At 39.9% G+C, this 23,414-nt stretch overlaps 1 protein-coding gene across 6 annotated transcripts in view; it reads right to left on the bottom strand.

Moving 5' to 3' along the window:
- diaph2 (diaphanous-related formin 2) overlaps nucleotides 1-23,414 on the bottom strand; it is a 388,183-nt gene that overhangs the window by 168,286 nt on the left and 196,483 nt on the right. For all 6 annotated transcript variants that reach the window (XM_051954583.1, XM_051954588.1, XM_051954587.1 and 3 more), the window contains 2 exons: nucleotides 12,331-12,432; nucleotides 6,949-7,043 (listed from right to left, as the gene is read on the bottom strand). In XM_051954583.1, coding sequence (XP_051810543.1) covers nucleotides 6,949-7,043; nucleotides 12,331-12,432 — 197 coding nt within the window. The remainder of the gene's footprint in view (nucleotides 1-6,948; nucleotides 7,044-12,330; nucleotides 12,433-23,414) is intronic.

Genomic DNA, 23,414 nt, shown 5'->3' with positions numbered 1-23,414 from the left:
GCCTTGACCTCGTACATAGTCCTAATATCCGTCATCCATTGTGCAATTTGAGAACGATTGCTGGTTAACAAACAAAAACAATGGCAGCTATGATTTACATTTGTACCTGTTATTTTTATTTGTGCATCTAAAACACACAAAGGTTTAAGAGATTAACGGAAACACAGATTTTAAATAAATATAGTGGGTTCAGTGTGCCGGGTAATCCAAAAAAACTCAACACATGGAAATTAGTCACATCCAATCAAAATGACCCACATTCAGTCTGAAGGCATGGACAGAATGTGAATCATACAATTCACACAGACCACATACCTATGCAAGTATGAATATGAAAAGTGTATTTTAATGTAACTTTCGAACTTCAATGGCCGATTAAAGTTGCCTAAACTAAATACAAGCCTTTGTGACTGTGCATTAGCTCTGATCTAGTGAGGTCAATGTTGTGATGAGCTTTGATGTGACATGGTTAAATTAGAAATGGGCCATAATTGGACATCACAGGGGCTCAGCAGCTGTAAAACTATATATAGTGCATGAGCAACCACAGGCTGTTTTTTTTTTCTTGATGGAAGTAGAAAGCTGATTAGACCTGGAAAAGCTTCTATTTGCCCTGGGGGAGCATTAAAGGAGGGAATGCATGCATTGTAGACAACTTAAGAATTTAAAACTGTGATCACAAAGAATAATTTTCCAAGATGTGCCAATTAAGCAGCAAGGGAATGAAAGGTAGTCCAGCAGAGATATTATGTGAGAAAAATAAGAGAAAAAGTGGCAAGACAAAAGAAGAAGCTGTTAGAGCTTGGAGAGCGTACTTGCAAAGCATTAATCTAAATTCCTAAAAACCAATACCACTTAATCCCCTCTACTGTAAGTAAGAAGTCTTCCTAACAACGCCTTTGGACACAGTTCCTCTCAGAGATTGAAAACCATGTGTAATGCAATAATAGCAACATTTGTCAGCCACTTGAACTCTTTTTTCCATTTCTCTCTCGACCACTGCCACAACAGAGGAAGGTCTGTCATTGAGATTACTACAGACTTTCAGCTACCTTGAAAGGGAAGTCCTCATCAAATACTTTGTCACTGGAGTGGTTGAAATAATTCGGTTTAAACTGTCACTGCTATATTGGATCCGAATACAGAAATTCCAATAAATCTCCTAACCAAATAGTGAAAACAATTCAACAAAAGGAAAATTACATAAATGCCACATTCTTATAGAACTATACAAAAATAAGCAACAATTTACTTTTGCTTGCTTAAAATACAATTACTTCAGGATAACTGACAAATATAAATACGGGATACTACAATAATGATTGTAATACATTTTACTGCATTTGTGTTTCTTTCTACTTCGACTGTTGGTGATATATTTTTTTTAACAGTAACATGAAACTGGACGCCAAGAGCTTAAAACACGTACAAAACACAAAACATGAGCGCTTCTCTGCATTACAAAAAAAAATTCTGTGGGCTGTATTTAGAAACTGTCAAGGAATAACAAAATTATACAAGCAGTCCAGTAAATAATAAATGAATATAATAAGACACTACAATTACGCTCTCAGCTCTGTTACAGCATAGTAACCCTGACAGTGAACTATTATGAGTAACTTGCTGCATGTGTAGCGGTTGATTACACTATAAACTATTCTAGTTTACAAGTGCTTATTAATAATCTGGGCATTGTTTGGCCTCCTTGTGTTTCATTGGCAAGAACTATAAGGGCATGGGACCAAATACCATCATTATGCCAGTTAAGCCTTCTCCCTGGGGGCAAAAGGGCTGTGAGGGACTTTTGGAGAAATTGAAACACCAAAGGAGAGCCAGCTTAAGTCAATAACAGCAAGGTCATGGGCATAGTCACATCATGGTTTAAACAATACAAATGAGGAAGAATATGCAATTAGCCAGATGCAACTAAAAAGAACTAGGGGCTAGTGGTTCAGCACTGCCAAACTAAAGGCAAACACAATGCAACCAGGCCCCCTGAAGCCCAGAGCGCATGTGCCAGACTCTTTCCCACACAAACAAGTTCTACAGGACCCCTTCCTTTGCTGCTTCCGTTGCCCGCCAACAATAGCAGCGGATAGCTTTGTGAGCCTGTCAGCCCTTTAAAAGCAGACCTTTGCCAGGTTTTCTGAGACTCAACCTGTTATCAGTGAGCCAACGCGTATTGTTGTCTTTCATTGTCCTCCTCATCTCATTGTTATACAGGGTATGGTGGAGGGGGGACTGAATTCAATGAGGCTGACCTGATATATAAAAGTGACCTCTGTCCACCAGCACTATGAATATTGTATGCAGATGAGAATCAAAGAGTGAGAGAGAGAGAGGGAGATAGATTGCATGCAAACATGCCTGTGTGTGTGTGTGTGTGTGTGTGTGTGTGTGTGTATGTGTGTGTGTGTGTGTGTGTGTGTGTGTTTGCACATGTGCAAGGAGCAGACACACATTTATTGCTTGCATGATAAATGACACAGTCGTGTAGGGACGTGAAGACAGAGGGGATAACTGACACTGTCTATCCATTTGCATGTTATGTACGTATGTTTGTATGCCAGCTGCATAGGGATGAAAACAAGTGTGGCATTGCAAGGATTCATATGGAGCATGGATGAATGGTGAGAGCCAGGACTGTCTGCCAGCATTCAGGGATGTGTACATCATCTCTGAGGCGTTGATGGGCCCTAATGCAGAATAAGGAGAGCCAATCAACTCCTATCTATCCACTCTGCCAGGGTGACACATTGTAGGGGTACTTCAAGGCCAGCGCACTGCCACATTCTGCTGACAAATCATTACATTAGACATGTCGACGGAGAAGGAAGATAATAAGATTGAGTTACAGAGTTTTAGATGCATTACGAACACCTCTTGCTTCCTTGATTCCTTCCGCTTTCACAATTTCTTTCATTTGTCAATTCCCTGCTTGATTGTCATGGCTGAATTTTGGACACTTTTGCACTGGTTTATTTTTCTCTTGTAACAAGTGCAAGAAAACCTGTCGAAACAGAGCCATTGTTTATGAGAGGTGTCCATCGCTGGCCACAAAAACGCAGGTGTGCTTTGTCAGGCAGCTTGGTGACGTTTCAACTTTTTAAAGATAAAAGTGTTAATTACTGCTAATGAGTCACATAAACTGATAAATTATCAGTCACTGAGAGAAACACTTGGATATCAAACCAACATAAGTATCACATTTGTAATGGAAAATTGAAAAAAAACAAAGCACAAATAATGACAATATGCTAATTAAATCTGTGTCAACAAAGCCTTTTAAATTACTTAATAACAGCTACAAAAGCACAACAACAGTGAAACAACAGCAGATCAAACATACTATATGGTCCATCTTGTATATACTGTACTGCCCAAAAGTTGTAGGCACCTCACAAATTTGTATCCATGATTTAGTACTATCAAGAGGGCATCTGATCAGTCACAAATATACACCAGGAATAATGCGCTAATAAACAATAAGCTATCTTTAACAAGAGGAAGAACAAGGAAGAGATTAAAGCGACCGACACAGGTTACATCCACAATATGACTGGTAAGTTCTCCAAGATGCTTAAAACAAGCTGTGCAAGTGTACCAAGGACAACAAGAACTAGAAGAACAAACACTGAGTCGATTTTGGTTTCTTCTGTCCGCTCTTTAAATGAAGTAAATACATGAATAAAAATTATTTATGACTTTACTTTTGATTCTATCTGCACTTTATTTTTAGTTTGCAGTGTTGTATGTATAGTATACCCCGTACTACATGTATGTATGTATGTATGTATGTATGGTACACCCCCCTGGATCACCCACTCTATGTAGCATTACAAGCCGGTAAATGCAGTGGCTTTTATTATTGCCAAGCTGTGCATACACATCTTCCTTCTCGGTACGTGTGTGCATCTGTCCATGTGGATAAATGGTGATTGGCGTGTGGCTGAAAGTGGGTGGTGTGGAGTGATTAATCAGCATAATGAGTGTAGATGAGCACTGTGCAGATGGAGCCCACACTCAGGACTGTGTCACCCAGCAGGAAGTCTCTTTGCTCTCCTTCAGTGCCGCTGTATAGCGTTAAATATAGCTATAACTGTATTTCCTGGCCATTTGTTGCTTGTGTCCTTGTTAAATTTGTGAGCTGCATGATCCTGGTATACAATCACGTTACTCTTATTTCACCAGGACGGTTATCTAAGTATACAATTAGCAACATTTTCATATAAATAAAGATTATCCATGATAGTTTTGTGTTCCCTCTCATACTAAATGACATTTCAAAATACTGTGTGGTGCAAATCACACTTTCTGTCAAACGCAACTTTCCAAGTCCAACTCCATCAACCTTCAAAGAGCTCACATGAATACATTTTAAAACACCACATGGCATATGGCACACTGGTGGGATGCAGTGCATATTTTGTCTATAGGTCAATAAAGATCTATAATAATATAGATCAATAAAATGCACGTTGCTTCCATGTCTCCCATTCAAATTCTACATGTATGCAAACCAAAAATATGACATAAAACATAGTATAATCAACCTTAAATGTGGCAAAATCCACAATTTAATAATGGGTAAGAAAATTAGTCAAAGAAGAAATATGCCACAAGCACTCAAACATTTCTGAGAAACCTACATTTTTACTGACTCAATTTTAATCTCAAGCAATCCACTTCACATTAATAATTTTGTATTATAAATTATTAGCATATCTGTAGTTGAATAATTATAACTATACATACAACTACAGAGTATTGTAATGATTCGAGTTTCAGTTTGCTACACAAACAAGTACCATTGTAATCGAGAAAAAAAAGCCAAAAACAAATAACAATAGTAATGTAAATGGAGAAACCACTGCAGGTTAATAGAGGCGTAATTCTGATTGGTACAAAAATATACACAAAAGAACAAGACAGACATCGTATGTTGGGAAGTAAATAAGCTTTTTTTTTGTTGTTGTTGTTGAAGTGCTGCCCTCATTGTGCAGGCCCGGCTTTATTCTGTCTTTAGAAGCATTATCTAACCAGCGGCCGCACTCTTGCCAAATGTGTGCTCCTTCTGCACCGATAAGTTAACTCAGTTGGTCCTCTCGCCTCCCTCTGGACTTTGTGACATTAGCTTGGCTCCCAGATGCTTATGCTGACTCACACACTTGCTCTCATGAGCCTCGTTGAGCCTGCCTCTTTGTTAGCAGCCTCACTGTCCTGCTTCACATTTATTAAAGGGGAAGACGGAGGACGTAAACGTGACAATGGAGAGTCTCTCAATGAGGACGACTAGCTGCTTGCCTGCGGAAACAGAAACATTTCTTTTTCTGTGTGACTAACCCTGACCACCTGTCATATCAATAACATCGCTGATTCACATGCATTTTTTATAACTGTGAAGAAAAGGAACAAAGGTAGCAACAGCCGCCAGCGTCTGAATACCTGCATCACTGAGGAAATCTGAGAGAAGACGCTGCAGCTTTTTCTTGTCTGTGTGCTTTTGTAAACATTTGGTCATTATTTGTTAATCACTGCCTTGCTCGGCGTCGGTTCAGTGCCATGTCAGTGACTTTGAGAATACCTAACAGCTGTAAAAATGTGGACAAAGGGTTTCAAATATTAAAGCGATCACTAATGCAGCAGCCTACTGGCCAGCTTCACCTGTGTGGTTTCACTCGGTAGTCTGGCCAGGGTCACTTGAATGGCAGCTGTTTGATGGAGCACTTATTTTCTCTGTAACCCAAACTGACTACTGTGCACCAGTCTAACCATTTTCCCGGCACTGTGTGCAACAAGGTTCTGGTGGGGTTTGGCTGTGTCCCCAGCTGCCCTGCTGGCAGATATAGACTACTTTGCAACAGAAAGGCTGACGATGGGAAAAGGTCAACACCTTAACTTCCTTTCTCCATCACAAAGCAGAGGGAGGTGATGTGCCATTTCATAATGTACACTCTGTGCTTTCTTCAAGATTACCAGCCAATTAAAGGTTATCAGAGCTCAAAATATAGCAGTGCAGGGCAGCTCCCTGAATACCCCCCATCTAAATATATATTGCCTTTCCACTTGATACTAGCGTATGTGTTTAAAGCAGTGGGGAGGAAGCTGCTGGACAACTGTTTGTTGATAAGCCATGTGGGAAAGGACATATATATATCAGGATAAATGTTTTTTTTTTTTCCTCTCCTGGTACCTCTGGACTTTAAATCAGCACTTGAACAATGCCCACTGCTGTTCTGGAAGAAGAAAGAGCAAATAACCCTGTTGCACACACTCATGCACACAACAGGGTGTATCACTGTCAAGATTATATTGAAATCAAATCTTCTATTTGCAACTCACCCCTGAGGTCTATACCTCCTACTGCTGAAATAAAACAGTATCAAAAGACACCATGGCTGCTGTGGCCACAAGGAAAACACAAGGAAATGTTGGTGCAGATAGAGCCTAACGCTGTCCAGTGATGCATCTTCACCTCAGATGCACCCGCCCTGTTTCCAATTAAGGCTTTCAGAGACAAGTAAAAATGAAATAAAATGTGAGCAAAAACAAGCAGCATTTAGGAGGCTCATCAATCATGGCATAAGACAAAGACAAGAGGAAAGGAGGGTGGAGTTGAGGAGACTTTGCCAAGTCTTGTCCTTCATAATCCATTGTAAGAGGATGAATGGGGGTCTCTATGGTCCACATGAGAATGGGAAGACTGACTGGTGCCAGAGACAGACCATAGCAGGTTTAAAATGGGGTCACTGAGCGCTCCTCCAGACGCTGGAATTTAAAAATTCCGTTTTCATGTGAGCACATGGGGAAATTATCTCTTCCGCTTTCCCTCACACACTCTTCACAAAGACTCAAGTTCACACAATCTTCAGTAAGCGTGCCTGTGTGTGTGTGTGTGTGTGTGTGTGAGGGGAAAAACTAACACATCAAACTGGAGATCAGTCTTACCTGGATGAGTGATTCGCTCAGTCTTTCCTCGTCTACCTGCAGCACAATGTCCCGGATCTCTTCATAAGGCAGGCGGAACGAGCCCAAGAAAATTGCTGTTGTGATGTAGAGAGAAGAGAGTCATTTCCTCTCCTTTTTTATTACACTGCAGGGTTCAAAGAGCCATTTCAGCACTCATCGCTCCTCAGACAAAATGACCACAGACCTAACTTGCCACTTGGAAAAACTAATACACATTCTGCCCCTGTACAGATAGTTTGTGTCACTCTGGAAAAAAAAAAAATGAAAGGGAAAAATATCAAGATTTACAAGTAACAATGAAAGGAAGGTGTCAAGTAATACATTTGTTCATAAAAAGTAAACCATACAGAATCACAGTAACAATACAAAAATAATGTCTTATTATGTTATTAGGTGTAGCAGTGACGCCGTCATCTGGGAAGGCTACAAGATTTTGTTTTGGTGGACACAAAGGAATACAGTGAATTTGCCTCAGGGGGAAGCCTAGTGGGTGTTTCTCTCTCCAGGTGGGTGGCTGCAGTGGAAATTGGAGCTGATGGTGTATCCAGGTGGAAGTCACAGGTGGAGGTTTGATAATGAGTTGGAGGAGAGTCACTCAACAGCTGCTATACTACCGAAGCAGTGGGACCTGATGTCTGTATTTGACATGCAACAAACAGAGAGGCAGTGTGTTCGCTTTTTTTTCTTCACAGAGTATCACTGCATGTTACACAAGCTAGTTACTGCGTGTGCTTACTGCATACCCATAATAGAACACACCATTAGTATTGCTTCAATGTGAGGTAAAGCATAGAAGGTATATCCACTTTTGAATTGGGTGTCAGTCACTCAGCACCACAAAAATGTAGTAATCCTTATTCGGCCGGTAATCTATATTTATCTTTTCCGTGTATATTCTCAGCCTGAAATTCTCGTGTAATTAAACAATTCAATTTACATATACACTCTACTGCCTTTCACAAGTGCAATTACCTTGGACATGTGTTATAACTTCTTATTTATTTTCCTGTTTTCTAATTTATTTCATTCACTGCACTATCGCAATAGTATTTATAACTTATTTTGTTTTACCTCAATTGTTTGTAATTGTGTGTATTTTATTGCTGACCCTGCATCGTCGTTTCGTTCTGCAGTGCAACTCTGATGTCATTTGCTGGAATGACAATTAAGCAATCTGAAATCTGAATCTGAAATTACATTTTTAAAGTTTTAGTCCTAATCGCACCACTTAATCTGATGTGAGCCCCTGTCTGACATACTACTTAGGAGAAATTCAAGTCACATATGCAAGGCAAACTTATAATTATGACTTTGTATTTCACAATTCTGATTGTGTATATTATAATAGAATCACTTTAAATTCATTGCCGAAGGGAAATTGGGGGATGAATTAAAAAAAAAAAAAGATCAGATACCATTTTACAGTGTGATTTATAGCATAACAGTGATTTAGAATTCCATACTAATCTAAGCAATTCTCATAAATATAACTTAAATCCTCAAAATAATAGAGTGCTATGGTCAGAATTATACATTATTGATGTATGTCATAATTATAAAACACTTTCTCATACAATATCATTATTAAGAGATATGTTTTGACGGACTTCCATATGTTGTGGCTGTAAATATTTTAATTTCATTTCTGAGAAATTGCATTTCTGTTGCTTTAATATGTCCAACGGCACCAAATGCTGCAGTAACCGTGAGCCTGATCCCCCTGAGGAAGGAGTCATAGCCTGAGGACCACCGCCAGACTACCACAGCACATCCAGCAGCCACGGAGGAGCCTTTAAATCCAGCTCTAGCCAACACCTCAGGGACTTTGCCATGGACACGTGGGTCACAGGGGACAGCGAACCATCCAGGAGGGAGCTGTGTAGTGTGTTGGGGTGTAGGTGAGCACAGTTTCCCAGCATGCTCTAAGACACGAGCTTAAGAGAACTGCGCTCTAAGTCACAAGAGACATTTACTGTTCTTCACTCTGCTTCTACAATGTTCTTAGTGCTTACAGCTGCTGCGGAAGTAGGTATTCTGCACCATGACTGAGGCTTGGTGCACGCTTGGTCATATATTATTAATATCATTTTGTTAATTCCAGTATTTGTTTTGCTTTCTTAATCAAATAACATGTTCACATGCTATAACTTAATCTATTAAGTGCAGAAACTGGGCACTTTCATAGACATTAAAAAAATATTTTCAGAAAAATCAACTTGGGATTTACTGCAATGAAATTCAGGACACTACAAATTTAATAACTTTACAAAGCATCTGATATTAATAAAGATTTTAAGTTACACAAACTTGCCATTTGGCATATTGATCTTCATCTAACACTTCTAGTCCCTCCATCGTTTAAATTAAAATAATACACATGATTTGTTTTAGCAAGGCAGCTTATCTTGCCTTAAAGTGTGACATTATCGAAACTGAAGTGCATTTTAATGGGACATGCCTTATTTACCGTCTAAATGCTACATGTTTCTGAGTGTCTCTTTAAGAGCCATATGCAGTGTTGTGTTGAGCGAGGGCTGTCAAAAGTAATACTGAGATATATTGTACGTTACAAAGTAAAGTAGATGAAGATGAGAATGCAGATGAAGAGTGACAGGCGGAAAATCCAACTTTCGGGGCTGCCTGGCAATCTTATACCTCACCGTATGCTCTGTGTCAGTGCAGGGTGCCATTAGCTCGCACCTGTTTGGTTACCTCACTGTGCCAAAATGGGCAAAAGTGGTGTGGGTGGAGATTTGTTCATGCAGATTCTGCAGCACAATGCAATTTTGGAGCACACTAGCAAAAAAAAAAAATCTAATAAAAATGCACCTGCATATCCACCCACAAGGATCAGGCCTAAGATGTTGTTAAGGTGCACTGAGCTTTCTTTGTGGCTTTAGTTTGTGGACAAAAGGACAGTGCACAGTAGTGATATTTACCAACACTGAAAACAAAATCAGAAACAGACTTCATAACTGCCAGCTAACTTTTGGCTCCCGTGTGTGCTATTGCTACCTGTTAGCCCAACAGGAAAAACTGTATCGTGTTTTATTTCTTTGGCTGTTTCTATATTTGGTGATTGTGGTGTGAAAGAAAGTCTCTTTTACAAACAGAGGCCATTCCACACACAAGCTCTGTGACACAGCGGCTCTCCACAACCACAGCTTATAAACGTCTGTCAAGTTGAGGATGAGTCATATTTCTAATAAATTTATTATGGAATCAATAAAATAATATATTTAATTACTGTTTAAATAGATTGCTGCAAGTGTCCTTGGAAATTCACGATGTTTATGATTAGCTAGCTAAGAGTGAAAGCTTTTAGAAATTGTCTCGCTATCACATTCAACAGAATTCTAAAATAGAGCATATATTCGGCAACATATTTGAAGCACATTTCTGTAAAAATTTTATAGCAAGAAAATGTCTGCTTGGTTTATACTGCCTAATAGTCTCTGAGATTTAAATATATATGACAGCTTTTGGCAAGTTAGCTTTTAGGGGACATGCTTGTGACCAAATCCCTCATGAATTGGGATTTTGCTTAAAAAAAAGGTTAAAGTGTTCAATATGTTTTACTCAAAAGTTGCAGAAAGATAAATGCTCGAGAGAATAAACTATATGATGTTTGAGATTCTACAATCATTTTTTGTCGATTACAATTGTTCTAGATTTCAGCACGATACACTGTAATTAACCTGTACAACTTAAAATAAGCTGTAATTAAGTCCAGGACCCATGTCTCTTCTATTGTGATCCAAGATCTGCTCTTTTCAAACAGACATGGCGTTGCTTATCCTCAAAGAAAGATCATAGCCAAAACTGATTCTCTTTAATCTCTAAATATCTTTCTCTCTCAAGTTAGCAATTGTAATGTGCTTTATTTTAGCCGTAGCCACAAGTCATCCGCCCACCTGCAGCTCACTGAGAGTGCTGGCCGAAGGTTTGCACAAGCAGACTGATTAGACACAATTCATCAGACAGCGGTATGCATAATCTTTATCTCAGAATACATAATGTGGAGCTGACATCACAATCACTCATGTTATCTCACTTCCCATCCCAGTCGCTGAACCTTCAATACTACCACACATCAAAATTGAGAACAGAGCTTAGGGGGTTCAGTGGCAGGCAGTGAATATGATCTATGATGCTGTGGTATGTGTCAAGGGGACTCAGGAGAGCGGTGCAGCTTTGTACGACCACATGCCTCCCACCCATTGCTATTCTGAAGGTGACGTTTTCTACACTTGTTTTTGCTTCCTGCCAAATTCAAAGCCCATCTGCAGATTTTGCAATCAAAGATGCCAGTGACACCTATCAACATTGCCACAACCCATACATGAGTGCAATGACATGTGCAATGGCGCATTTGCAAATGCACACACACACACAGGCAAACGCATGCACACAGATACAGAAACCCACATGCTTCAATGTGTTATCCTTATGTTCATACCACATGCGCCTTACTGACATCAGACCTCAATATTTCACCTTGTAAATGCATTCATCTGGCCTCTGCTTTGAAATATGCAGCCATTTGCTTCCAGTTCTCACTCTGTGTGAAGGAATTTATCCACCCATGTTCCCCGCAGTCTACAGTATACCTCTGCATACAGAGGAACGCTGAGAGAGACGTGTGTAAACAAACAGGTGGAGTAAGAAGGGTGACCTGTAATCTTTGCATTAGACATGTATATTTCATGAGGCGCGATTATCTACACTGTTTCTCTGAGGTACGGTAAATCCCAAAGAGTTGGGTAAACAACAAGATGTGCTCTACCCATCAATCATAACAAGACATCCAGCAGTCACCGATGTCTTTCTATGATCAGTTCACACACACCCACACATACGCACATTTTGAGCAGGAGGATTTTTACGTAACTTGAAATGATACCCAACCAAAAAGTCTTTTGATCAGCTACACCAAAATAAAGAGAAGCTTGATGGGGGAGGTAAATACACCATTATTAACTTACCATTTAGTCCACTTACTGTGGGCTCCAGGAGATTTCAAACATCCGCTTGTAGTTTCAGTAGCTTCAGTTTTGATAGGAAGTTTCTTTACATGTAATTACAGACAAGGCTTGGACACAACATTCGTGTGGAAAACGCCATACGGCAGCCAAAAATGATCCAACTGCCCTGCAGGGCTCAGTTTAAGTGTACCCATATTGAAAGTTGTCTCCTGTTCGCAAGCAGCTTCATGAGAGTATGAAATTGTTGAAAGGAGAATTGATACTTCTGACATAAAGGTGATGGTTAGAAATAGCATTGTACTTCATGAACTAATTGAGATAAACATGTGGTTAGTGGGTGTAAAATATCTTTAAATACATAACTACATCTACTTACAAAGGTTCTGTGCTGTCTTGGCATCCAAGATACGAAGCTCTTTTGCCTTTTTCTTGAATTGTGGCATTCTGTTGTCAGTTTCATCCTTCACATCTGTTCTCACTGCAAGAAAAAGAAACAATGTTTTCAGAATTACTTAAAACATTTTGGAAAATATATGCAATGTAACAGTGTAGTACATACTATTTAATCAAAATGTTGACACTGACTGCTTTTAGCACTGTATAAAAGCAAGAATTAAATGCCATTCAAAAATGTTTTCTTTTTTTACATTTCCCATAACAAAGCACAATAATTAATTTCCACACATTAGAATGCAAATCTATTTATGGATATTAAAAAGTAAGCTGACAGGCCAAGATGCCAACAGATGGTATAAACCAATTAAAAACCATAGTTTCAATACCAGAAAAGTTTAGCATTTGATTCCATATCACTTTCTCTTAATAAAAAGCAAAAACAAACAAGCTACTACTGCTGAAGTATTTGGCAGACACTGTCTACTTTGTGACGTATTATAGATTAAGTGCAACCATTTGAAATAAAATAATGCAAAACAGGACAGCCATCCCATATGATTGGATATTATGCCACAGATGTGATACAGCATGAAGTTGATGATAGGTGCCTCTGATTGATGCTAGTTCCATGTAACATAATGTGTAATATCATCATCTTTAGTATCAGATGAAACTCTTAAGAAGAACTTCCCTCTCTTCATTTATTTGTGTGCCACCACTTCTGTCATTGTGACAATGGGTAGATGGTTGATAAGCACAGCTCACTCCCTTAGGCCCTGCCTGTCAACCGCCTAGAGCCAAGGACATAATTGCGTTAACCCCTGCAAATCCCAGAAAATGGCATTAAGTCTGGGCCTGAACACGATAGACAAATTGGTCCAACAATGAAGAGACCTTAAGTTTCCATAATTGAGACACTATTGAGTCTGCACACTGGGGAAAGGGCACATGACAACATGAATTTCTCTTTATTTATACTGTAATAACATCAAGTTAAAAACACACATATCCATGTAAAGACCAAAGGGTCAAGATTTTCAAAATGGAATTGCAGTACTGAAGAGAGAGCGGAGTTTTCCCACAATAAAGAAGCAGTAATGTGAGAAACAAGATTCCTTAGACCCTTCCCTCTCCTCCCGATGGTTTATGAGAGGCAGCACACTTTGTTGCTAATCATCACAACTGCTCTGTTTAAGCCCAAGGTGGGAGTCTCCCAGGAAATCTAGAACAAACAATCTGCTCCCTTAGTGCTGGCTTGCATATTTGAAGAAAGAATCAAAGAGGCAACATCTCTTGGGCAGCCAGAAGAAGCAATGCTGAAGGCAAGTCTTGTGCTTGTTGTCAACACATGACATCAGGGATGCAGTTGTTTATTGTATTAAATACTGGTGAAATGGTGTAAGTATATACTAATGTTACACCGAGTGCGATGGCTTGATTTTCTTTGAGAGTATTAGGATGTTCCTTTAGGAGCTTACAGAATTTTAACTTTAAGCCCACTTGGAATATATTATGCACCAGGCTGTATCACCTTTACACTGATATCAGAGGTCAGACATGCAAAACAGCTTTTGGCCTGAACATTGTTTTACTAACAGAAGTCAGGATTTGAAGGCTCACAAAGGTTTGTAGGCAGAAGTTGCTGGCCAATTCATTATTAAGTGAGGCTGTTTTCACAAGGCACAGCACTTGGATTAGTAGCTGTGATAATGTCCACACCATAACAGAGAAACCCTACATATTTGGTTTGTGTCACCACTGCTTTGGTTCAGTCCTTGTTGAGAAAGGGACTTTATGAGGATGGATTCACTAAAGGAAACAGAATTTTGAGACTATTGATCTCAAAATAGGCAGAGATACACATGTTATGGCTTGACAAATACCAAGTGAAGTCAATTTCCACATACAGTGAAACCTAGTTGAATAAAACAGATAGTGCAGGTTTATTTGGCGGGTCAATGTGGGTGAAGGGGAGGGAAATTAGTGAAAGACTGACAGCAAATAGGTCCTTGTCTGCTGATTGTTGGAATGTCAATGTGTTTATCTGCTGTCCAAAGAAAAATGTGAACCTTATTTCAGGGTTTGGGCTTTGTGATGCTTTTGATTTTACAAGACAGCCAAATACATTACTCTTTTATGGGGTGTCAGCGATTATTTATCAGAATCCCTCCAAACCCACCAAATAAGACAGACAGACAAAATAAATGTTAATCACCTCATAAATAAATCCAATGACAACAATATTACATCCACAATATCCTGACTCACACACTCGGAGTCATTAAACAGCGAGGCCCACGGAGTCGTGCCGAATTTCTTATGTGGCAAGAGGCTGGGACAAAGAAACTAAGAGAGCCAGCAAAAATAAAAAAACATGAGGAAGAAATGATCTCCCTCCGAGAATAGCCCAGAGACAGAGAGCAAATTAAACGGAGAGGGGGAATTTGGCTGCTTTTGGTTCCAAATTGTTCTCTTACACCTCCATTATCTATTTTTCTCTCACCTTGGTACCTTACACTCTCGGCAGGGTGCTCTCAGCCTTTTGGTCAGTGCCTTAGCTGTCTGCGCCCTTGCCCCCAGGGCCCCGTGCTATATCAAATTAAACAGAACAACACTGTCTTTAATAACCAGAAACAGCCACAATTCCTTCTGATACCATCCTATACAGCTCCGAGCACCCCCGCTGGGCACTGAGCAGTGGCATCAGTACGCTGATTTCTGCAAAAGTACTTGGTGGCTGACTCAATTATGCCACATGTCACATGTTTCCTCTGAGCACTGCATGTGGACTGATGGGCCCTGGAGGGCTTGCACACATTCAAGCTGCCACACTTGTCGGAGTCCCAAGTGTGTAGAGAGGATGACTATAGGTGGCATATAACCAGATGGCTGGCCACAACAATAAAGCTAGTTTTAGAAATGAATCCAAAACACAGGAGTTTTCCAGTAGTTACTAAAAATCCCACCCTCAACACGACTTGAAACTTAAGTTTAGTAAAATTTCCTGCAAAAGTTTTTTGTTTATCTTTTGACCACAATGGAACTTCGGGTATGTACGTTCATCGAATTGTTTGTCTGCCAAGAAAGCTTAACCTGTCCAACAGCGTAGGTCCACAACAGCTGATCAAAGTCCTTGCCAATATTTAAACGTGTTTTACTAGTTGCCCAGTGGCTAAAATGTAATACTCTGACAACAATACCATCCCTCATGCACAGAGTTATATTTGTTAATGCAATCTCTTCAGAAATCATGCAGTACAGAGCCATTTGTGGTAGCAATGTGGGAGGGTTTTCTTGGCAGCTCACTGGTTTCCTTGAAGCTATTCCGTACAATGGAGTACTATCACGTACATACATTATTTCTGTATCAGGCTGTCAGATGAAACCACAGTGATCAAAATCTTCATTACAAGGTAACGCATGCAGCACAGTCATTTATTAATTGTTGTTGGTTGGAATTAGGTGAGAGGCTGGGACAGAAATGTGCTTTTAATCCAGATCAACTCAGTCCATGAAAGACTGGAGAGAGAGAAAAAATAAATCTGCTGAAATATGAACAATCCCCGCTGTATTATGTAGAGCTCGACTTTCACAGCTGATGCTTGGGCCAGATGGTTCTCAAAGGGATATAATAGGGTCAGATGATTTTGACATGATATGTGCTATGCAAGTTTGAGAAGAGAACTGTACCAATGAATTAAAAATAGCTAGCATTTCACATTGATTTGTTGTAACATATTAACTTACACGGGTGAAAACTTTGAGGAGCATGTCAACAGAGGAGGCGTTTCAAAACCATGTTTAAACAAAACACATGAAACGTTCACTGAAGCCAACATAACCACATGAAGAGAGGCCTCTGGTGGCTGTAATTGTTGCACATTACATTAACTGAGGGGGAGTTAAAGCTTGCTCTATGCCAAAAGGAGTCACCAAATTGATAGAGGTTTCAATGGAAAAATACATGAATGTTTGAGCAAAAAAGCAGATTTGGCTTATTAGGATGACTTGGCATTCATGTTAAGCCTTCTCTGTGGGCCTTGGACTGAGGTATCCCCATGGGAAGCTCTGTGATAACAAGAGTTCTCCAACACTTGGACATGCAGTCTGTTTGCTGGCCCAGACTCACTATCCTGGTTGCCTTCCATGCGATATCTCCCTCAAGACGTCCGTAAAACCCAGGGCATTACAAAGCTAAACACTACCACATGTTCACTTCCGGACACAGACCATCCGGCTGAGCCTCGCCACCAGACACCAGAAAATGAGCGGGCCTTGAAAGGAAATAACAGAAAACTGCAGATGACAGGTCTTCAACAAACATATTTAAAGGCAAAGGAACACAGAGTGGAACAGACAATGTGGAGTCTGGTCCTCTACAAGGCAATTTATTCCTTCAAATGTGCAATCTGCCTGCAAACATGTGCCCTGTCCTCCATCTCAGGGACTCACACTGAGGATTGAGCAACTGGAGAGCTGCCAGCCTATCTCAAGGAGATGGATTCTGAGGAAGAGTCCCTGGCCTCAGCCATAGAAATACAATTCTGAAGGAGCATTTTGTTTGTGTGTGTGCGTGCGTGCGTGCGTGCGTGCATATATATATAGATATAGATATGTAATGAACGAAGTCTGCTGTACTGGAGAAGAAAAGAGTCAAAATAGAAGAAAATTATGTAGAGAGATAATAGCGAACACCGTCAAGATTTCAATGTAACAATTGACCCGTGAAATCCAGCAGTGTCTTATTTCTCCCATCCACTGAGGCTAAACAGAGGTCTCGGTCTGCTGTGTGGACACATACCTTTTGCCACTCCTCCCACTGGCTTGGATTTTAAAAGCATGCTCCCACTGAGAAAAAGTCAACCCCTCCCCATTTGACTCGAAGACTTGAAATACATATATATATATATATTTTTTTACTTTCCGCTTGGGAAATGAGCATTGCTACAAGAGAATACCAAAAATCTATAAATCTACAACTTCATCCTGCTGTTAATACTCGGTATTTGAGTGGATATACTTTTTTTTCACAACAAATAGATCCCTCCATGTGAAATGATAAGTATCTCTCTTGGCAACAAGAGCACAATTTCAAGATCTTTTTTCCCCCTCCCTTTGCCAGGTTCTAACCTTGACATAGAAAAAAAAATGTTTCAGAGGATTTTTTCGAAACACTCCTCAGCTCAAGGTGAACCATAAGAATGGAGCTGTGGTTGGATGTGGGGTGGAGGGGGGAGAGATGGAGCTCTCAACCATGCAATCATCATCATGCCTAATGATAACAGGGAGTGGGGGGAAGTGGCTGATAATGATAATGATGATGGAAACCATGGATAGCGTGTTAAGTGTGAGCACGCATGTGTGTCAAAACACACTTCAAGGAAAGTTTGTGTGCACCAGTTCAACAAGGTATGACCATGTGTGTTTTGAAGCTAACTAGTTTTCTGGAGTTATCCCGTCTGAAAGCATCTGGTTCTGGTTATCCAAGTTCTCTAAATAAAAGGTGTGTGTATAAAAGGGAGGAAAAGTCCCGCAGAGTCACACTCTGACCTGTGGCCAGTAATGTTTTCAGTATGCAGGGAGAGGCTCAGCCCACGGTGGAAGGTACACAGCTGGGCCTGGAGCAGAGCCCAGAGAGAAAAACGCCTCCTCTTCTAATTGAGACAACACAGATCTCCCTTAGTGACCCCACGGTTCTATTCCAAGAGAAAAGGGGGAGGATATTCCTGCAAACGCTTAATGTACTCTACGGAAATGTTAGGACTGTCGAAAGTGCAGAACCAGAGCAGCAGTATCAGGATCATCATGATCATCCGTGGCATGCTTAACTTGTAGTTTATGATTCTGATTAACAATCATTTCTTGGGTCAATTTCAGATGAAAAATTAATATAAATCCAGAGAAATGTAGTGTTGGCGAGATTTAATGTCCGATCCAGACTGGAAGTATTCACACTCCTGCACAGTTAACAGATTACCTAACACACTAAGGATGGTATCTCGGAGGGGAGGAGCAGTGATGGGGCAGTATCTCCTAGATCACAAATGTTCTTTTGCACCAACACAGAACAAATTTCTTTGAAACAAACAGTAAAAAAATGAACTTTAAAGTAAAAACCACAACAATGCTGAGAAAATAAGCAAATCCTTCAAATCAATAACTCTGAGCACTGTCAATGACCTGGGGCTTCATACAGCCTTTTAACAAGTATATTTAATCTGCCCACATCTACACACGACTGTTGTTCTCTCTCCCAGAGGCAGGGAGTGTGGGAAGGCTCCGACTCTGCCGCTTAAATTGGTCATGGAGACATGCTCCTGGGGGCAACGAATGGATTGAGCTTGACAGCCAATCAGTTCTAGGAAACCATTCTCTGGTTGTGCCAAAGCAGCTCATTGCGACCCAATGCGCTTGAGCACTGGTGGGAAGGCACAAGCTGCTGGTCCAATCGGCTGCACCTGGCGTCCATTAAGACCCTGCCATGCAGTCCGACTTTAAGCATTCAGGAGACAACGCAGAAGCTGGACTTGTGTCACTATGAGGGGATGAAGAACAGAGATTTGAGGTTAAGGCGGTTCCTTGGGCAACTGGCAGGATTACTGATATCCCCGTGGTCTCTATTACCTCTCCCTGTACCATGATACCTAGGATGGAGTTCTGACAGACACTCTCAAGTATCCTTAAAGAGCCTGACATAGTTGGAGGCTTTAAGATGTGCATCTGTGCCACTGGTCACCTTTAAAGGGGATGCTGGGAAGGATGTTGATGGTGTGTCTCACAAGGAGGAACACAAGGATATGTACATCAGTTTTACTCTTGTGCCTTTACAGAGACCTCTCTAACCTACTTTAGTGCCTGAAAACCAGAAGCAGCAGGGGGAAAAAAAAGTAGTCAAACCTTCAAACAAGTTATCCATTCATGTTCACATGTTGCACTTTAGCCCAAAAAATCTTGAAAAAAAAGAAAACATAATAGACCAATCACTCTAATTAAAATATAAAATTGATTCTGATCTTCTTATCCAGCAGTCTTATATTTCAAAATGTTGAAACACTCCTTTAAATCTTGTGACAATGACTAATTGTTCTCTTAACAGTTTTTTTCCCCCCTTCAACACACAGTTAAAATAGGACAAAACATGTTCTAGATGTCATTTATCCTGTCTGCTACAGTAAAAATTGCTGGAGTTTTGTGTGTGCAGTGACTGTCCTACTTTTGAGTGTATTCGACAGGGTTGCATTTTGTACATTTGTCAGCTGACAGAACATAATCTGCCCTCTCTTTCTTTTATAGAGCGCTGTTATTCTTTACCCTTTCTCTCTCTTTCATGAGTACCCCCGTTACTCTCTTTTTTGATTGCTTGTTCATTATTTCAGGATGAAAATAGGATGCTCAACAAGCAAGAAAAAATGTTTTCTCCTCATTTGCATTCTGTCTTGGGGCGTTTAGCATCATCATTGTTTGTTCACTATAATTTTTACTGCATTTGCAAGTGTCTTGGCTTAGGTCGAGACATTATGATTTTACATATATATTTATACAAATATATTTTTTTCTGTTCCTAATTCTTGGATCACAGTGTAACCCCTGTAAAGTCTAATGATCTGGCTACATAATGATAATGATGGAAGGGCAACTTTCAGCCATGACGGCCACCAGTAGAAAGGACTTAATAAAAAAAACTACATTTGGGTAATGCATTTACTTTCAATGTAGCCACCACTGCTTTCAATCCAACGTGCAGGTGTCTCTAAGCAAAGACTTAAGAAGTGTGGTGCGTGAAAGGTTGTCAAACAAGGAAAAGACGTTCATGCTTATATTTTATTTTTAAGAAATGTGCTCAAGTATTATCTCTTCTTCTCGTGAAGGTTAACCGATAGGTTGATCCAATTTGTCTACTGAGGCGTGAAAGGACTTAAGAAATACTTCACATTTCTTTGCTGGAAAATGTCAAGGTTTGCTGAGAGATGAGGACAAGAGGAGGAGGAAATGACTTTTTCTCCTGCTGGCAGCTTGACTCCATGCTTGTTAGCAGCAATAGGTTTATCCTTGGCAATCAGCACGAGGATAGACATATAGAGTATAATTGTTAGTCTCCAATTACATAAAAGACAGCTGGTGTTCTGTCTGCCAATAAAATACATGCATCGTCCCGTTCGTACATGTGCAAGTACACACGCACACCCACCCTCATAATGTAAGTCTGGGATTGGCCCTGCAATGTGAATGAAGCCATAAAAGCCTCCATCATGTCACTGTCTCATGACTATTCTTCACACAGCTGCAGAGAAGCATGCTCCGGTGACATGAAGGTGTCACAGCAGACATGCCCTGATTAAAGATGCACCATGCAGCACCTGGGGATGAAGTTAAAGGAAGGCAAGGAGAATATGAGCATAAAGAGAAGCACTCAGTCGTGAACTGCATTTAATTCCCGAAGCCACAGTAGCTGTTGAGCTCCTCACCTGCCTCGATGTTTACAAGGAGTATTTCTCTTTCTCTCGCCGTCCCTTTTAGTGTGTGCTGCTTTTTCAGATGCATAATGGCTGCTTTTCACCCCTCTGATGATACCAAGTAGCCTCCTAATTGCTAACAGCATGGCCACCATTTTGGCACGATGCCCTCAAGCTACAGTCAGCTACCATTTGCATGTGAACATTTTACGTGACAGCAAGCACTTTAACAACACTTTACTACACAATGATAGGAACCCAACAACTCTTAAGCTGGGACAAGTTGCGCTTTCAAAAAATACTGTTTCAAAATGTTGGGTACAGTCTGACAGTAACCCATTTATACACAAATTGAAGTTGATTTTTCAATGGCAGAGTGATGACCAGCGTTGAGTGCTGATGTGCTCAAACAGTGCAGTGGTCAGGGACGTTAAAGATGTGACACACTTCAGACAATTGCTGCTCTGAGTACTGAGAAAGCTTGTAGATAAATTACACACATTCATACACACGTAAAAATGGACATCTTTCATGCTCAGTGGACATAATTTCATAATTTTGTCACATAAAAAGCAGGTAACCTGAATTATTTTAAAGCTGTCTTACTGGAGCGCAACCCTTGACACTACATGCTGCAGTGTTGAGTGAAATCTTCATAATATTTGCCCTTTGCTTGGATAGCAAGAATGAAAATAAGACTTAATAAATAATAATGACAGACTAGCGCCAAGGGACAAGGTAGGAGTTCAAAACCCTGAATGCAGAGCTGGCTTTTGTCTGTGACACTGCACCAGGAGCAGCACTGTTACTGGATTTTTGACTTTGATGCAGTGGTATGAATTTGATTGTAAAATTATGCAGTTTAATATGTATAAATTCAAAGCAGGTAAAAATAACAATATTTTACAGATATTTTCTGTTATTTGAAAGAAAGGTTATGTATAGTAAAGAGCGATGAACAATTGCAACTGTTTAGTAATTAATTTACCCTGTATTGTTAAATAGTAACTAATGAGAGAAAAAAATTGAAAAAAAGTGTCTGTTTACATAAAAGGCCACATCTGTCCATAATGTCCACATCAGAAATTTGCAGTTTTTTAAATCACTATTTGTTTATGTGTAATAAGTGGCCACAAAATCAAAATATTTCACCGTATTAAAATCTGCTAAAAAATATCATTATGATTATTTATTTTTACAACTTATTGCTTTGACCATTTCTATAGTTGCAGCATTCAATCATTTTTTAATTTTTTTAAATTAATTTTCTGGCATTCTTGATAAAGATTTGTATTTTTTTATTTATTTGTGTGAATTTACTTGTGGTTTTATTTGTTGTGCTAACATTAAAACATTGTTTCAGCATTACAATTATGGTCTGCATTTCTTGACTGAAAAAAGTTTTTCCTTCTAGTGTTTATTAAAAATATGTTTGTAAAAATAATCAGTTGCTACTGAGTGATGTAAAGGAGTCTGTTGCAGTAAATAGTTCAGCTGTACTGCCCAGCCTTAGGTGGAATGTATATTTACAGAGGTTGCTGTTGCATGCAGATCAAAAGGAAGTGTTTATGCTTCTGCTGCTTTAAGCCTTTCAATGGGTTGTGCTCGATCAAGAGAAACTGCATGAGGCCAAATGCACGTTGAAAGGCTTAAGATGATCTCTGGAATGTGTGTTCTCGCTCTAGTTCTGTTTTGTTTGGGTTTTTTTTTTGGCATGGTCAGTCTACTCCACTGCAATCTCGAACTCTCGTTGACACACGCGCACACACACACTAGCCTTGATCTCGACACAAGCCCATCTGACTTCCTGGTACAACTCCTGCAGCAGACTAGAAAAGCCTCTATAAACAAAAATGTACACAATAAATATACAGTATGTGCACAAATCCACATACAAATACACACTAAGTGCACATAACAAGCCCAAACTGGAATACACAAAAGAAAAACAAAAGATCAATGCGAATTCTCAAAGTGCCCCACTCCCAATTGCGGTTTCATCCCTAATAGCCGTAAACAACAGATAAACACAGGTTGTGCTAGCACCAGATGTTTATCTTCGGCCAAGTGCCAGTTGTCAGGTGGATTTTATGGATGTTCCCATTTCCCTCTGACATATTAAAGCGTAAGTGCACACATGTTAAAGTAAGATTGTGGAATCCTGCCAAGACGTATTGTACAAGAGAAAAAAAACAAATTTATAATGGCATTTCTCCAGCAGCCTAGAAGACAGAACTGGGTTGAAATGCAAGAAAAGGTGGGAAGAACATGTTCATAAAGAAAATACACTAATATCCACGGTATGTTTCATCCACAGTGCACTTTTTAAAGGTTTGATACCCAAAAAAAAAATGTTGGCATGCATTTCAGAGCACAATATCAAACTTCCTCACACATTACTGTCTAGCAAGTGAAAGCTGCCACACAGTTCCACATTCAAAACTGCACAGTGTGCCACTGGTACCTCTAAATAAAGGATATCTCTACATTTGATATGCTTTTAAAATACCACTCTTGTGAAATCACACTAGCCAACATGCTGTCATTATCGCTCTATAAGTGGTGAGTGTGTGTGTGTGTGTGTCTGTGTGTGTGTGTGTGGTGCTTTGAC

The sequence above is a fragment of the Acanthochromis polyacanthus genome, chromosome 10 (assembly GCF_021347895.1).
Source record: "Acanthochromis polyacanthus isolate Apoly-LR-REF ecotype Palm Island chromosome 10, KAUST_Apoly_ChrSc, whole genome shotgun sequence".
NCBI lineage: Eukaryota > Metazoa > Chordata > Actinopteri > Pomacentridae > Acanthochromis > Acanthochromis polyacanthus.
This window is presented reverse-complemented; position numbering and strand designations above follow the sequence as displayed.